Genomic DNA, 15017 nt, shown 5'->3' with positions numbered 1-15017 from the left:
TGTCGTTGTTTATTTGTGAGATCCAGTGGCACAAAGAAAATGTCTACTTTGTTTGGTAGTACTAGTAGGTTAAAAAAAACACTGGTTGTTCTTGTTCCAGTCTGTTACTGTCACTTTGTTTTTGACACTTTAAAATACTACTATCCTACTAAAATGCTGTACAAATCTGATTTATTATTTAATAAAGAACATTTTTTCAAGTAATAAATAAATGTAAAAAGAAATATTTCCCCCAAAATGTCTTTTAATTTGTTTTCTTTATTTTTGAATATTGCGATAAATACCGTACCGTGGACTTGTTATCGCGATATTATCGTACTGTGAGTTTTTGGTATCGTTACATCCCTAGTTCTTACACAGATACAGTATGTATGACAACTCTCATGAATCACTTACATATTGCACCCTCTATCAACCAGTCCAAAAAAAAGAAATTAGTCCACAGAGTTTTATTCACCAATGTTTTATATATGTTCCAGGGTTACCCAGAAGATTAAGGTCCACTAATCTTCTTTGGAGTGGAGACACAGAAGCAGCTCTTGGTCTGTTACGGGATGATGTCCTCGTGGCAGATCCCGGCACCAAGTGAGACTCTGTTTCCTTCTGCTATGCTCTGTTCTTAGCTGTAGAGACTTCAGACCTTTTAAGCACTTCTATGGTCTACAGAATTAGGCTGTTGATGCATATAACAAGGATCCTTTAGTTATGTTTTATCCAGAGGAAACTTGTGAACATGTGATATTAATATATCTTTTCCCCCCAGATGCCACTACAGCAACGTTGCTTTTTCCTTATTGGCCAACATCTTGGCCCAGAAGGTGGCGGGCTCAAACTTTGAGAGATGGGTGTCAGACAACATTCTGGAGCGGCTCGGCATGGAGGACACTGGGTTCAATTTAAGTCCAGCGGTTCAGAGGCGGATGGCTGTGGGGGTGTACAGCAACGGCGAGCCAGCCCCCCTCTTCAACCTGGGCTGGTACCGAGCTGCGGGCCAGATGTTTTCCACAGCTGCTGACATGGCCAAGCTTATGATGGCCCTTCTGGGCGCAACCGGTGGGACTCTGCTCCGTCAGGACACCCTGAACACCATGCTGACCCCGGTGCTACGCTGCCACAGCGGCTACTTCGCCAACTCCACCGGCACCCCGTGGGAGATCAATGAGCAGCGGGGCTACGATGTGGTGAGGAAAGATGGGGACCTGGACGGTTACGCGGCCACCCTCTCCCTGGTGCCACGGCTCAAACTGGGGATGGTGGTTCTGATGTCCGGCGTGCGGCCTGCAGGGCCGGAGCTTCTGAGCCTGGCCTACAGTCAGCTCATTCCTGCAGTGGAGAGGGCATTCAGGGACGCTCCAAAAAAGTTAAGACCACCGCCCAACCCAGCTCCCTATGTGGGCTTTTTCACTTACAGGAATATGACTTTCTATGAGATAAAGGTGGACTCAGACGGGGTGCTGGTCATGCAGCAATTTGGACCACAGGTTGACACATCTGTGCCGTCCAAGTACAGAACTATTCGTCTAGATTACCTGCAGGATAGGGTGTTCAGGGTGGTGTTTGAGAGCCCGTACCCCGTGCAAGCTGAAGGTGAACAGCGCCTCTGTCTCGCTGGAGGCTCAGGACAGACAGCTCTTCAACTTTTACCTTTTCAACAAGAAAGGTGTGTCGCCAGGGTTTGATTCCCCAGGACTTAACACTTACAGGGTGACCAGGATAGCTGGCAGACCATTCTTCACTACATAAAGACAGGAGTTCACTTATAGCGAGGTGGACACTGAAACAGGGGTGTATGTCAAGAACAAAGGCAGTATGACACTTGCTGTTGGATCAGTGGTCATGTGACTGCAAGGTTAATGTGATTAATCTGGACTAGTATGTACATATTATTTGTGAAGTAAAAACTTCTTTGCAGCAATGTTGAGCCAATCATCAAATGAGGGAAACTGGATTCGCCTGTCAATACACTGATATTTATTGAGAGACAAACGGCCGGAGGACTAACAAAGCAACTCGCACTGTTCAATGCAAGCTGCCAAAATTAACTCTGCCCACACAAAGACGGAAGCGCTCGAACCCGGTCTCTGAGAAGGGGCGGAGCCCAGAAACGCGGGCCTTTACCCCAATCGATTACAGATGAACAGACAAAGAAACTCACTCTGAGTGGGCAGTAAACCCTTCCCCCCACACAGAGAAAGAGTAGTCACTCATGTGAAGTTTCTCAGGTCAGCTACGCATCAGACTAAAATATTCCTTTACATTATTCATTCTGCTTATAATACTAATTATATTATGAGTGTTGTCCAACTCTCCAAGAACTAGCACAAGCAAAGAGGAACTGACCACAGTACTGTAAACATGTTCCTGCAGACGTGTTTAGTTCTTGGACAATGTGACGATATCCCTTTTCAACATTTTAGTGCCTAATGTGTGACCTTGAAAGAGATAAACACAACTGAGGGGAAAGTCTTGGACTTGATTTACATCTTGAAAGGTTTTTTATAATCAGGGCTGCACATAACTGGTGCGCAGGTGCGCATGCACACCTCCGCCAACAAAAGAGCACCGTGTCATTTGAAAAAAGGCGCATTTGCGTACCAACATTGAGAGAGAGAGAGAGGGAGAGAGAGAAGAGAGAGAAGGGAAAAGAGAAAAGAGAGAGAAGAGAGGAGAGAGAAAAGAGAAGAGAGAGAGAGATACATATATTTGCGAGTTGCATATGAACCTATGATATGAACTCAGGGCCGGCCCGTAGCGATGGCGTAATAGATGTTCGCCAAGGGCGCCAGATCTGTGGAGGCGCTGCGCTGGCAGCTCTGGGAGGGAAAAAAACATTTTTGACCGTTGGGGCTCATCCTAATTTTCGGCCTTGATGTAACAATATTCACAATTAAGTAAATGTAACACCCTTTTCACCCCGGTTACACGTTTCATTTGCCTTGTACGATGGGCGCTGTAAGTGATGAAAATGGGGGATGTTGGCTTATCTGGCGCCCGCAGCTCACAGCCAAAATGCGAGGGAGAGAGGGAGGGAGCACCGGTACCGGCGCTGTTGTTATTAGAATCTGGTGCCGTGCTAGCTGCTCTAACGGATATAAGAAGAAGATGTTTCTACAATAATGTGGATGGAGAGTCCTCTCCAGTCAGACTGAGAGGCTGATACTACAGCTCAGTGAGGTAAGGACTCTGAGTGTTTAGATAGTTCACTTTAGTCTAAGTTCAAACGGTTTGGTCACAATTTATGTAAACACATATTTCCAAGGCACTCCTTTATCATTATTGGGATAAACAGGTTTGAAATCATTCCAATGTATACTATAGGACAGTAACCAAAAATATCCTTTAAAACTGGAGAGATACAAACAAATGCATAAATAAATAAATGTTAAGGTAAAATAAGATATGAATGAACAACATAAATACAATAAGTTACATTAATTTGTTATTGGCTATAGGTTATTGGTTATGTTCACATACTTATTTGATTACATCCACTTTTCTAAGATGACAACAGAGACTTTCGACCCAAAACCAGCAGCTAATCGCAGACTCAACCAGAGAGAAAGTAGTAGGCCTACATCATCAGCTACCATGTCTGACAGAGAGGAAGACAGTGAGGAGAACAGTCAGGAGGGTAGTGATGACAGCTTGTAGGATTACTGGTCGTGCTAATGTTGTCTTGTGTTCACCTCTGCATGTGTGTTCTGTGTTCACCTCTGCATGTGTGTTCAGTGCCGTGTGTCTGGCAAATAAAGTCAAGACCCCCTCAAAAGTTACGGTTTATTTCATTTTAAGGATGAGCACCAAGCAACATCTCCAGGTGCTCCTTTGAGAACCAGGGCAAAAAAGTTATGTGCACCCCTGTTTATAATGTTAATACTCAAGGAGAACATTCTATGAGCAATAAAGAGCTGCAAGATTATATTCTGAATAAACTAAAACTGTATTGACTGTTTATTAACTGTTCATGTATGTACTGTAACATGCATATTCCATTTTTTTTCAGTTAAGGTAACTAGAAAAATATCAAATGAACGGCCCTTTTTTCAGCCTGCTCCGGAATAGTGTTGCACAGTGTACCGATACTTGAAAGGTACCGCAATACCCTGCCGTTAAAAACGTTACGATTCCTCCGTTTCATTAGTATCGGTACTTTAAGAATGATGGGGAAAAGTACTCCGGTGAGAAAGCGTTGTTTTAATAAGAGCTGTGTGTGTTCAGCGCTCTGCTTCCATTCCCTGCACTTTCCGTGCCTGCAGTCCCTCCCCTCTCAAGCACGCTCTAAGTGCCTCCCCTCTCTCGTGCACGCGCTATCTGCAAGTGCCGCTGCGCCTCGGCTTGTTGACAAAAAAGACGCCAGAAGCGAAAAAGTTGTTTATAGATGATGCTTAATTGTATTTAATACAAATTCTAGTCATTTATTTTATTTATTGTTCTCATTGTTTAAAAGTTTGTGTTATGGTTATGGTGTGAAATAAAGCACCATAATTACATTTAAGACTGTTTCCCTTTTTTTAAGAAAAGTATCGAAAAATAATCGGAATCGCAATTCTTGACTTGGTATCAGTATCGAAACCAAAATGTTGGTATCATGACAACACTACTCCGGAACAGGTTATGTTCCAGTTAAGACATCAACTCAGTGAAAGCACCACCTGCTGACCAACCAGAGCTCACAGCCTGCTGACCAATCAGAGCTCACCGCCTGCTGAAGACCAATCAGAGCTCAACACCTGCTGACCAATCAGAGCTCACCGCCTGCTGACCAATCAGAGCTCTGTGTGCCGAGTTTAACACTATCAAGTCATATTACAGGATAAAGGAAATACAGTTTAAACTGCCGTGTGCAGGAAAGAGGTCCAAAAATCACCGACTGTGTGAACATTAATCGAATATCACTGCCCATCTTGAGAGCAATCTGACTATTATTACATTTGCGGCAAGCAAGCGTATTTAAATAGACTATCTGCAAGAACATAAGTAACCGCAGCAAAGTAACTCAGAGTATTGTGTTCAGTCAGCACTGTAAGTTCGCAATGCTGACGTGTCGCACTTATCATTCATATCACATCATAAATAACATCATATCACATTATCAATCACATCATACCACATCATAATATATATTTCCTTATCTGTGTCAGCTTCTCGAGCCATATACACATATACTGTATTCAGAAGTGTTATTTAAGACTTCCAGTGACGTCATGGGAGAAGCAGCAGCTTAGAAGTGGAGCTCCGCCAGACTATACACAAAAATAGAGACAACTAGTAATATAAGACGTTTTAAAAAATAAGAAAGAGCACTCCTGCATAATGAGCTCGTCAACCAGAAACAAAGCACCCAACAAACAAGATATCTCAAAGGAAAAAACCGATAAACAACGGAGACCGGCCAGCCCAGCTAGCGCTAGCTTGACAACAGATAGCAACATGTGCGAGTCGGACCGTGAAGTTACGTTGATGGGTGAGCTGGGGAAACTCCGCAAGGAAAATCAAGAGGGGCATAATCAAACAAAAATGTCTCTGGATCGACTGGAACAGACGGTGCTAGATATAAAAGTTCAAATGGGCGAACATGAAGGGAGGATTGGAAAGTTGGAGGACAGAGTCGGCATGGCCGAGGACGTAGCGGTGCGGCATCAGAGGGCGCTCCGATACCTGATCCACCGTGATATTGCCCTCTCAGCCACCTGCGACGACTTGCAGAATAGACTGAGAAGAAATAATGTGAGAATCTTTCAGGTACCAGAGGGGAGTGAGGGAGGAAACATGGCAGAATGTATTAAAGAACTGTTACACAAGGTGCTTAAAATACCATCACTAACGGATATTAAGATAGAGAGAGCACACCGCTCAGCCCCGTATACGCCACATAGAGACCCGACAGCCCCTCCAAGACACATCATCGTGAGATTTTTGGACACAGCGGTTAAAGAACTGGTGATACGACAGGCATGGAGTCAGGGACAGGTCTCCTTCCAAGATAAAAGGATATTTTTTGATCAAGATTACTCTCCCGAGTTACACAAGAAGCGGGCAAAGGTGCACGAAGTCATCAAGCAGCTAAAAAAGAAGGACATACTGGCAAGGTGTATATACCCAGCGCCACTGGCGGCACATATCAGACCCGGGCCGGGGGGCGGGGCCACATGACCGGGCCCTTTCAACCCAATAAAGCTTGACAAAAATATCGGGAGTCCGGGGTGGTAATCTGACGCTCGTGCGTAAAAAGTCGCTCAGTCAGTAAGATTACAATTTAAAACAATGTTTGAAAGAAAAGTAACTAAAGAAAAGGTGTAATATTTAAGATGTCGTTTCTCCAAAGGGTATAGAAACGAAATATAAATATATATCAGAGATAATAATGATATAACATGACATAAAGTCCAACAAACCACAAGGAGAACGAAAACATAGCCTAATAAAATGACTACATTTCTGACACACCATTCACCATGGACAGCCAGCAGCCACCATGAGAGCAGAGCAGTGTAAAATTGGCACGGCGGCCCATACATTCACGTACAAGTAGGCTACTGTACAAATTACATTTGAAGTGTACTCACCACTACTTGAAGGGTACTCGGCGAGCCTTGCGCTCCGCGAACTCGTCCACAATCCGCTGTATGTCCAATTTCTTGGCTCGGTCACTTTCGATGGACAGCAAGGCCAGTCCACTCAGTCTCTCCTGTCCCATCATGCTCCTCAAATAGTTTTTGATGAGTTTTAATTTGGAGAAAGAGCGCTCGGTGGTTGCCACGGTGACAGGAAGAGTCAGAAATAAGATGAAGGCTGTGCAAACCTCACTGAATGTAGATGTTACTGCTGGGTTGTAAACAATGATTATTTTTACCAGATCCGCGACAGATTTTAGTTTTTGTATTTGGTCCCTGAAACAGGTTCTGAAAGAAAGCAGCTGGCCAGGGAAGCTGGCGGCGATGTCCCGACTGTAGTGCTCTCTAAGCCGCTGGGCAGCTTGGTGTAAATCCTCATCCTTTGCTTGCAGTAGTGTGTTGGGGTGAATTGCCTCAAACATGTTCACAGTTGCATTTAAGCTGGTGAATCTTTGGGACAGTTGCTGGATGATTATATCGAGACATGCATTGAAAACGGTCACCCGAAAAATTCTCTCTGCATCAGTGAGGCGGCTGTCTTCAGAAAGTTCATCAAAGTGTCTCTTAACTTTCCTGGCCCTGGTTGTTTCAAACTGTGTTTGACTTCCCCATTTAGTAGCCAGGGCAAGAGTGGCGGACTTCGCCTCATCAAATTGTCCCCTATACTCCACCAAAACACTGATGGCATTTTGCAGTAGAGTAGATGCTTTGAGAATATCCGCGTCTTTTGCTTGCAGTAACTGTGAAGCACAATTTATGCTTTCCAAAATCTTGGTCTGCATGTTGACCAAAAATAGAAAGCGAAATTTGCTTATGGCATTCTTGAGTGCACTTGCTTCATTGCGCTCATCCTTTTTGTCACTGGTAAGGGATATTTTGACGAGGGCTTTTATAATGTCTCCATATCTGTGCCTTAACGCAACAAGCGCATCATGGCAAGATGACCAGCGAGTGGGACATAAGCGTTTTAATGTGATAGTTCTGCTCTCTGGCGTCATTAACTCACTGAGCAATGCCCATCGTTTGATACTGTGACCAAAAAAGTTGTAGAGCGTCTCTACAGTGTCATAGAACTGCTTCACTCCAGGAACATTTTTAACAGAGTCGTTGAGTGCTAGGTTGAGATTATGAGCAGCGCAATGAACATAGTGAGCAAGGGGCTCCTTCTCGGCTATTCTTGCTTGCACGCCTGAATACACACCACTCATATTAGCCGCCCCATCATAGCCCTGTCCGTGACATTTAGACAGATCTAATCCGTTTTTCTCTATAGAACCAAGGATTTTGTTTTCAAGCTCTGAAGCTGATGAACCTTCAGTCACTTCAAAACCCCAAAAGACTTCATTGATCTGTATATCTGTTGCAATATCCATGTCGTTCTTAACAACAGTTATGTAACGGTAAACCTGACTCAACTGGTCTATCTTTGACACATCTTGCGTTGTGTCCATGATGACGGAATAAAATGGGGCTTCGTTTATTTCATCAATGATGTCAGCTTTCACATGTTGAAATAATATGTAAATAATCTCATCTTGAATCTGGTGACTGAGGTATTTCACTGACCCTGCTGGTCGGTTGATTAGCTCTTTCAAAACAGGGTCGTAGCGAGCCAATAATTCTATTATTGACAAAAAGTTGCCAGCTTTTCCCTGACCTAGAACCTCTCGATGGCCCCTGAATGCCAAGTTGCTTGAAGCTAGAGTGAGAGTTACATTAACAATGCGCTCCACGACCTGTCTCCAAAATTGGGCGGCATTACGCACATTCCTCTCCATGTCAGCGTCTATTGTGCCGTTGGTTTTCCACTGCTCATATACTATGCATGCACCAAGGTGTATTTGAGTGGATTCATGCCTCTCAATTTTAGTAGAAAGATGTTTCCAGTCTTTTATTCCGTTTACCCATGCATTGTTGTAGAACGGTGCCTTTCGGTTGGCAAAAAGCCAGCAAGGCTCACAGTAGCAGCAGTCCAATTTTGGGGAATAGCACATCCAGCTGCATGGAAATGTCATCTGAACTTTAGTGGTGGAGGTGTAATAGCTTTCTGAAAAGCAACAGTTATCCTTGTCTTTGGGAAATGGACCTTTGGGTTTGCATGGGCCCATTTTAAGAATATATCTTTTGATATTGGCGTCCTCAATGTTTTCAAAATAGTTTGCCCGATCAGTCGGAAAACGCTCCAGAGGATAATTGCAGGACACATCATGATCCGTGGTCTGAGTTTCACCCGTAGGCGTAGCATGAGGAGGAGACCTGTTGCTGCTTTCATTCCCAGTGTCCGGTACTTCTTCACCTTGCGGCGCAGCAGGTAAGGAGCCGGAGGGGGAGGGGTGCGGCTGGTCAAGCGTCAGGCCTGGCTCTCCTCTAGACGAGCAGCTAGCAGCTGCTGAGTCGTCCCTATTATCATCATCACTACAGCCGAGAGACAGAAAAGGAAATAAGCTAGGCGGCCGAGCTACACGAAGTAACAACAACCATATGATATCAACATTTACCACAAACTCACATTTTCTTGTTGACAGTGTGTGTCCGTGATTGTAGCCTACCTGTAAATCTGGCTAACCCCCACTAACATTGTTGGCGGGCTGGGGCTCGGGGATGAAACACGGCTGGCAGTGGCAACAACTTCAGGTTCATCTCCCGCAGGAGGAGGAGTAGGGCGAAAAAAATATCCATCTAGCTTGGACAATTTGACCTTTTGGTCCTCCTTTTTATCTTTTTCTTTGCGTTTTGTAGCTCCACTTTTGTGTTTATAACTACTCATGCTTAGGCAGTGCTCTGTTGAATGACAAGTGATTGATGATGACGTTGACGTTCATTTACGTATGATGTTGATGGACGGCTGTTGATGACGATTTTACCCAAAATACATTTGGAGACAATAGAAGGGATTCACTTGCAATTTTTCATGTTTTAATGTTAAATGTGAGTGTGAAAATAGCAGCACAAGTTCAACTCATATTATAGGCTACAATGCTTTATACCTAATATGACCACGAACGTCAGTGCACTCAGTGGCGCGAGGCAGCAGGGCCCGCCGGCGAATATCTCGGGGGCGGAGCCTGCTGCCTCGGCGACGGGCCCCCATTGGGTCCCGACCGTCCCGGGCCCAGGGAGCCCTGCCCCTACAGCCCCCCCTGAAGCCCCGCCCCTGCCCAGCGCAGTTAAAACTCAAGCTGGGCACGGGGGAGAAGACCTACACCACACTGTCCAGCGCTGCAGAGGTGCTGAAAGGCCTGGGAGTCGAAGTGCGCTGCGGAGAAAGAGAACGCACGGAGGATGAGTTAAAGGACGGATGGAGGAGCAGCGGGAAGAAGAAAAGAGACACGGTACTGTCAGCATCGGATCTCAGGACATTCCTGCAAGAAGAAGCTTAAATCGTCTCCCGATGCCGTTTAAAAAACCAAAGTGACTCAAACAGGTTGGGAGTTGGCTCTGTTCTGCACACAGTAACGGTAACACATTGACAGTGGAAAAAGGTTATAAGTGGTTGTTACGTGTGCAAATACTACAAATGAGTTGTTCTCATAAGTTATTCTAATATTTTATTTACCAATTCTAGGCTCTGGCGGAGCCCGTTTTCTTAGTTCGGAATGAGTGAATTACACTCACTTAGACCTTTTTTACATGTTAGTGTATCATTGGTCAGGTTAGCACTCTATGTGCTTTTTCCCACAGAGAGGGCTGGTCACACCTCTCTGCCCCAGCACCAGTGGGGATCTGTCACAGCTATAGTTCGTTTGCTGTGGCTGATTGGACAGGTGGAAGTACAGTTTTATGTTTTAAGTGTTTTTTGTATGTTTCTCCTGACATATGTTGCGTTCTACAGTTTGTTTTTGTTTATGCGATTTAGGCAATGTTTTTTCACGTGTCTTCAAGGAGGCAGGGCTATTTACTCTAATGCTAAACAGAGATTATGGCTTACTTAAATATTGTTAGCTATAATGTAAGGGGAATTAACAACCCGATTAAAAGGAAAAAGATTCTGGGACAATTAAAGCAAATGGAATGCTCGGTAGGTTCTGATTCAAGAAACTCACTTATCTGAAATAGAACATTTAAAATTAAAGAGAGAATGGGTGGATCAAATCTATAGTGCATCATGTGGGAAGAGTAAAAAACGAGGAGTAGCTATTTTAATTAACAAATCAGTATACTATAACAATGAGAAAGTCCTCCAGGATATTGAGGGTCGTTATGTTATGGTAATTGGAACAATAGCTGGCCTAAAAATAACTATCTTAAATGTGTATGCACCAAATGAAGACTGCGATTTATTTTTTTAAAAGATTGCAGCCCTAGTGGCAGATAATGGAGAGGGAATAATAATCATAGGGGGGGACTTCAATTGCACATTGAACAACAAAATGGATAGATTACCCGTAACAATAAGACCTCTGCCTAAAATGTCCAGAAATGTCTTAAACATGATGAAGGAGCTGGGATTAGTTGATATCTGGCGACACCTACACCCAAGTGACAAAGACTTTACGTTCATGTCCCATGTACATGGAAGTTATTCAAGAATAGATTACTTTTTGGTGTCGAAAAAGGATACATACCGGATAAAAGATAGTGTAATTGAACCAATAACAATCTCAGACCACAGTCCTGTCTCTATGAAAATTAATCTGGGGTTAGATAAATGGTTTAAGTACTGGAGACTTAACGTCTCACTATTGGCAGATAACCGGATAAAACAGGAAATACGTTCTGCAATATCTGAATACTTTGCCTTGAATGATAATGGTGAGGTCTCCCCCTCGGTGCTATGGGATGCTGGTAAGGCCACGATTAGGGGCAAAATTATTTCTATAGGATCTAAATTAAAGAAACAAAGACTGGCGAAACAACAAGAATTGGAAACAGAAATTAAAAGATTAGAGAGGGAACATAAGACATCTAGAAAAGAGGAAGTACTCAAAAAGTTGAAGGAAGTTAGAATTAAGCTAGATGCAGAATTAACTTACAAAGCAGAGGGAGCCCTCAGGTTCATAAATAGAAAATATTACGAAATGGGAAATAAGGCTAGCAGATTATTGGCATTTCAACTTAGAAAAGCCCAGTCCAGCCGCATTATCTCCAAAATTAAACATCCTGAAACTAACCAGACAGAAACAGATCCTAGGAAAATATCAGATGCTTTTGCAAAATATTATGCGCAACTGTATAAAAGTGAAGATCAGGAATTTAAGGAAGAAAGAATTAGTGCATTTTTAAAGCCCCTCAATATGAATAAACTGGCAACTGACGAAGCATCTAAGTTAGTAGAGCCTATCAGAGAGGAGGAAATTAAGGAAACTATTACTAAACTAAAAAACAACAAATCACCGGGAGTAGATGGGTTTGCAGGTGAATATTATAGAGCCTTCATAAATGATCTTTCCCCTATATTATGTAGAGTATATAATTATGTATTAAATACAGGAGACCCCCCAAAATCGTGGTCAGAAGCTATCATCACAGTCCTGCATAAAGAGGGAAAGGACCCCATACAGTGCACTAGTTATCGCCCCATAAGTCTTCTATGCGTTGATTACAAAATATTAACTTCAATCTTAGCAACCAGAGTACAACATATTTTAAAGAAGTTGATAAAACCGGACCAGACAGGATTTATTTCAGGTCGTCAAGGGACAAATAATGTAAGGAGAGCTTTAAACCTTCAATCAATAGCGGCAAAAGATAAACAACCTTCAATGCTTCTCAGCCTAGATGCTGAGAAAGCATTTGATAGAGTGGACTGGCTATTTCTTAAACAAACATTATTGGAAATGGGTTTTGGAGAAACATTTACTACATGGATTAGTTTGCTTTATAAGGATCCTAAATCAATAATAAGAGTAAATGGGCATTGTTCGGATTTTTTTAAAGTAGAGAGGGGGGTGAGGCAGGGCGACTCAATGTCACCTCTTCTTTTCGCACTCAGTATTGAACCCTTAGCGGAGGCTATACGCCAAAATAAACAGATTCAAGGAATAGCGGACGAGGGAGGGTCAATACATAAAATATCTTTATTTGCAGATGACATTTTACTCTTTATAAAACACCCCCTATCTTCTATTCCAGCTCTTATGCAGTGCTTGTCTAAGTATGGGGCAGTTTCAGGATACAAAATTAATCCAATTAAATCAGAAGCAATGATGATAACAGGGAGTTGGCCTACACAATTAAACAAGGATGTTTCTTACCGCTGGTCCAAGCAGGGGTTTAGATATCTAGGGATTATCATTACTCACCACCCTATGCATTTATTTGAGGCTAACTATAATACATTAATAAAGCAAATAAAGAATGACATGATACGGTGGGAAATTCTCCCCCTGTCGCTATTTGGAAGGGTAGAAACTGTAAGAATGAACCTACTCCCTCGATTACTCTTCCTATTTCAATCCCTTCCCGTGGGAATTCCAGCCTCCATCTTCAACATGTTAAATAGACTTATATCTAAGTTTATTTGGCAGAATAAGAGACCCAGAGTAAGACTTAAAACTATTTTTCTACCAAAAGAGAAGGGAGGTTTAAGCCTGCCAAATTTGAAATATTATTATTGGGCTGCTCAGTTAAGGCCCTGTCACACTGTCCCGAAATTGACACCCGATGGACACACGAATATGGAATTGTGCATTTCGCACGAAGATGGCCCCGAACCACACACGAAGGCAACATTTACATTACATTTAAGACATACAACTGCAATGAAAGTACCAAAAACAATTATGTTACAGTACTATGATACTGTACTGATATCTTCAGACTTTGTTCTTTACTTTATCCGTCGTTATATGTAGAAAATATTACGTTTTCTCCGTAATGTTGTTTCCATAACAACAACAACTTCCTGTCAACTGTCCTTCAAAATAATATATTATATCCTTTTTAGTTTCACAGAACACAAATTGGGTTATTTACATAATATATTTACATGATTTTGTTGTGCAATAAAACAACCCGATGGACACACGATAAAGGAAATGTTCAAATTCGGCTGTGATCGTAGCAACATCGGGCCATTCGTGAGGGCATCTTAAGCCATCGTATGACCGCGGGCGGAGTTTCTCAGGCTCCGGCAGCAACTTCGTGAGCGGTGGCAAAATCTTTGGCATGCCAACAAATTGCCGAAGGACCTTGCGAAGGTTCATTTTCGTGTTGAATTTGTGTGTAAATGTTGCCCTTCGTAAGGCCATCGTGAGGGCATCTTGTTATCATCGGTGCCATCGGGCATTCGACACGATCAGAGTGAGGGTGAATGCACCGATGATAACACGAAGATGACACGATTTGACAAGATGCCCTCACGAGTACCTTACGAAGTTGCCGCTCACGAAGTTGCTGCCGGAGCCTGAGAAACTCCACCGACGGTCATACGATGGCTTAGATGCCCTCACGAATGGCCCGATGTTGCTACGATCACAGCCGAATTTGAACATTTCCTTTATTGTGTGTCCATCGGGTGTCAATTTCGGGACAGTGTGACAGGGCCTTTAACGGCAATAGTGGCCTGGATTAGAAAGGACGAGGAAACGGGATGGGCACAGATTGAGCAGAGTGCAACGAAGGGTTTGTCGTTATCAATTTTGCCTTTTATTGATATAAAATATGTCAAGAAAGTTAAGATTGAGAACGAATGGATAGGGCATACCCTGAAGTTGTGGACGGCAGTTAAACATTTTTTCAGGAGCCCAGAATCAATATCAAGAGCCATGCCAAGCAATAGCAGCTGATAGCAGTGTAATAGCAGTGTGATAGCAGCTGATAGAAGTGTAATAGCAGTGTGATAGCAGTGTAATAGCAGCTGATAGCAGTGTAATAGCAGTGTGATAGCAGCTGATAGAAGTGTAATAGCAGAGTAATAGCAGCTGATAGCAGTGTAATAGCAGTTGATAGCAGTGTAATAGCAGTGTGATAGCAGTGTAATAGCAGTGTAATGGCAGTTGATAGCAGTGTAATAGCAGTGTAATAGCAGCTGATAGCAGTGTAATAGCAGCTGATAGCAGTGTAATAGCAGCTGATAGCAGTGTAATAGCAGTGTGATAGCAGCTGATAGCAGTGTAATAGCAGTGTAATAGCAGCTGATAGCAGTGTAATAGCAGTGTAATAGCAGCTGATAACAGTGTAATAGCAGTGTGATAGCAGCTGATAGCAGTGTAATAGCAGTGTAATAGCAGCTGATAGCAGTGTAATAGCAGTGTAATAGCAGCTGATAGCAGTGTAATAGCAGCTGATAGCAGTGTAATAGCAGTGTAATAGCAGCTGATAGCAGTGTAATAGCAGTGTGATAGCAGCTGATAGCAGTGTAATAGCAGTGTAATAGCAGCTGATAGCAGTGTAATAGCAGCTGATAGCAGTGTAATAGCAGTTGATAGCAGTGTAATAGCAGTGTGATAACAGTGTAATAGC

General features: G+C 43.0%; 1 protein-coding gene across 1 annotated transcript; it reads left to right on the top strand.

Annotated features, from left to right (window-relative positions):
* Positions 1 to 479: 479 nt before the first annotated feature.
* Positions 480 to 2687, top strand: LOC117551808 (putative beta-lactamase-like 1; the record flags this gene model as incomplete). The annotated part of the gene is given in 3 exon segments (XM_034224862.1): positions 480 to 585; positions 764 to 1571; positions 1573 to 2687. Coding segments are annotated over 3 exon segments (1085 nt in total), but the record flags the coding sequence as incomplete, so codon positions are not given.
* Positions 2688 to 15017: the final 12330 nt, after the last annotated feature.

This window comes from Gymnodraco acuticeps, unplaced genomic scaffold (genome assembly GCF_902827175.1).
Source record: "Gymnodraco acuticeps unplaced genomic scaffold, fGymAcu1.1, whole genome shotgun sequence".
NCBI classification, from domain to species: domain Eukaryota; kingdom Metazoa; phylum Chordata; class Actinopteri; order Perciformes; family Bathydraconidae; genus Gymnodraco; species Gymnodraco acuticeps.
Note: the sequence above shows the minus strand (reverse complement) of the source record. Positions and strands in the feature narration are given on the sequence as shown.